The sequence below is a fragment of the Plasmodium fragile genome, assembly GCF_000956335.1.
Source record: "Plasmodium fragile strain nilgiri unplaced genomic scaffold supercont1.24, whole genome shotgun sequence".
In the NCBI taxonomy this organism is placed as follows: domain Eukaryota; phylum Apicomplexa; class Aconoidasida; order Haemosporida; family Plasmodiidae; genus Plasmodium; species Plasmodium fragile.
The window spans coordinates 262,140-264,091 of record NW_012192604.1 but is presented as its reverse complement, the minus strand read 5'-3'; the positions used below and the strand labels follow the sequence as shown (position 1 = coordinate 264,091).

General features: G+C 43.9%; 1 protein-coding gene across 1 annotated transcript; it reads left to right on the top strand.

Annotated features, from left to right (window-relative positions):
• Window positions 1-1,190: 1,190 nt before the first annotated feature.
• Window positions 1,191-1,769, top strand: AK88_02500 (uncharacterized protein; the record flags this gene model as incomplete). The annotated part of the gene is made up of 1 exon (XM_012480125.1): window positions 1,191-1,769. The coding sequence occupies one exon, from the start codon at window positions 1,191-1,193 to the stop codon at window positions 1,767-1,769; it is 579 nt and encodes a 192-aa protein (XP_012335548.1).
• Window positions 1,770-1,952: the final 183 nt, after the last annotated feature.

The following is a 1,952-nucleotide window of genomic DNA, read 5'->3' as shown; positions in this document are numbered from 1 at the left end:
TTTTTTTTTTTTTTTTTTCTTATTCCTTTTTTTTGTGTTTTCCCCTGTTCGTGGCGGAAGGTGCGCACAAGTTGGTGCATTTTAGCCTTGGGAGGGAATTACCCTCTTTTTTCCTTCGTGTCCCCTTTGCCCCTTTTTTCAGATGCGAAAATCCGCAACGTTTATTTGGCCCCTCAGGGATAGCAATGCAATTGCGAAAGTTTAAGACGTGGGAAAAGCCTAAAATAATGGCAACGTGGAGAAAAAACAGATATAGCAGGGAGAGGGGGAGTCCCCCAGAGGGGTACGGCAAAAAGGAGTTGTCTCGTCGTTGATGCGCCCTACGAGAGTTGTAAGCGGTGTGGAATACGTTTTTCACGAGGACATTGTTTTTTTTTAGTGGCTATTCACACCTGTTTTCATTTTACTCTTTTTTTTTTTGTTCTTTTTTGCAAAAGAAGTATTAAAACACCATCGAAGTGGGAAGTGGAGCGGTGTGTTAACATCGCCTTCCAAGTTGTACTTTAACACCTGAACATGAAAAAATTGTTTTTTTTTAAAAAAGAAATGCAAGTAAAAAGGAGAGTGTTGGGGATGGGGAAGACAACATGGCCAAAGCTTTTTCCCCACTTCTTCCTCCCCCCTTCTGATTCACCCGTTTGTTGCATCCTTTGGGGATATATATTTTTGGGGGCAATTTCACCGGACCAATTTGTATATTTCGATTAGCAAAAAAAAAAAAATTTTTAGCGACCTCGCCGAGTAGCACCAATTTATTTAAGCATAATAACTACTGGGTGAAATCTTAACGTAAAGAGGAAACGCTGCTCATTACGCAGTTGCCTCTCGCTAGCCATCCTTTTGTTCCTTGACGTGATGAGAATAGGCTGCCCCTTTGTGTACCTTGCTATAAGAGAGTAGCGCGTTCTATCCTTTTCTCGCGCCCTCCCCGTCGCACGAACCGTTCGCTGTATCACATGTACATTTTGTAGCGTATGTAAATTTTGTAGCATTTAGGTGCATTTTTTGTAAATTTTCCATTTTACGAATTGGTAGGCGCAACGGCTTGGAGGGAGGTTCATGCAGTAGAGGCTGTGTCAGCATGTAGCACTCGTTGCGAGAGGGTATAAACGTAACCCCTAAGTTTGTTACCCGGTGTGGGCACGACTCTTCCCCAAACGTACTGTCTCCCCACCCCCACATCCCCCAAAATGGTTGAAATAAGGCTGAAAACGAAGCACACGAGTTGCGAATTTCGCCTGGACTTTAACGAAGTGAAACTACCAGATGATGTGAATATATTAAAAGACTTGGAGAAGGAGATAGAAAATTCTATTTACCATTTGAAACGATCAAACGATGAAATTAAAGAGTTTGATCCTGAAGGTGCCGACCAGGATCTCCTCATGGCACTGAATGAGAATAGATTTTCGTTATGCAGGAAGGAAGAACGCCTGCGCATAATTAAGGACAAAATACAGCTACTGGAACCTCATGCTCCTGATATGGTGGGTCAAACAAATGTGAAAGATACCCCAGGGGTGTATACAAGGGAGACGAATCAGCGTGAGGGAATTGCTCATACACTCGCTTGTGAGATGGGCGATGAGTACGTTAGTGATGCGGATGACAAGGACGAGTTAATGGCGAATGAGGTGAATGCGGCGAATGATGCGAATGGCAAGGTCTCCAGTGAGGCTGCACCTATGCCCGCCGAGGAAACAAAGGAGAATAAGAAGAATTCTACGCCCTCGCCCGGAACAATTGAGGATGGGGGAATTTACCTCTAGCCATCGTCTTGTATGTGGATATACATGATGTGTATGTGTGCGCGTGCGTAAAGTTGCTGCCAGCTCGCCGTTGTTAATTTTGCATGTGTGGTTTGCCCCCTCGCGGGGAAAGCGGCGAGTCGATCCGTTGACGCACCAATTTTATTATGACTTCACAACTTTGTCATTTTTTTTTTTTTTTTT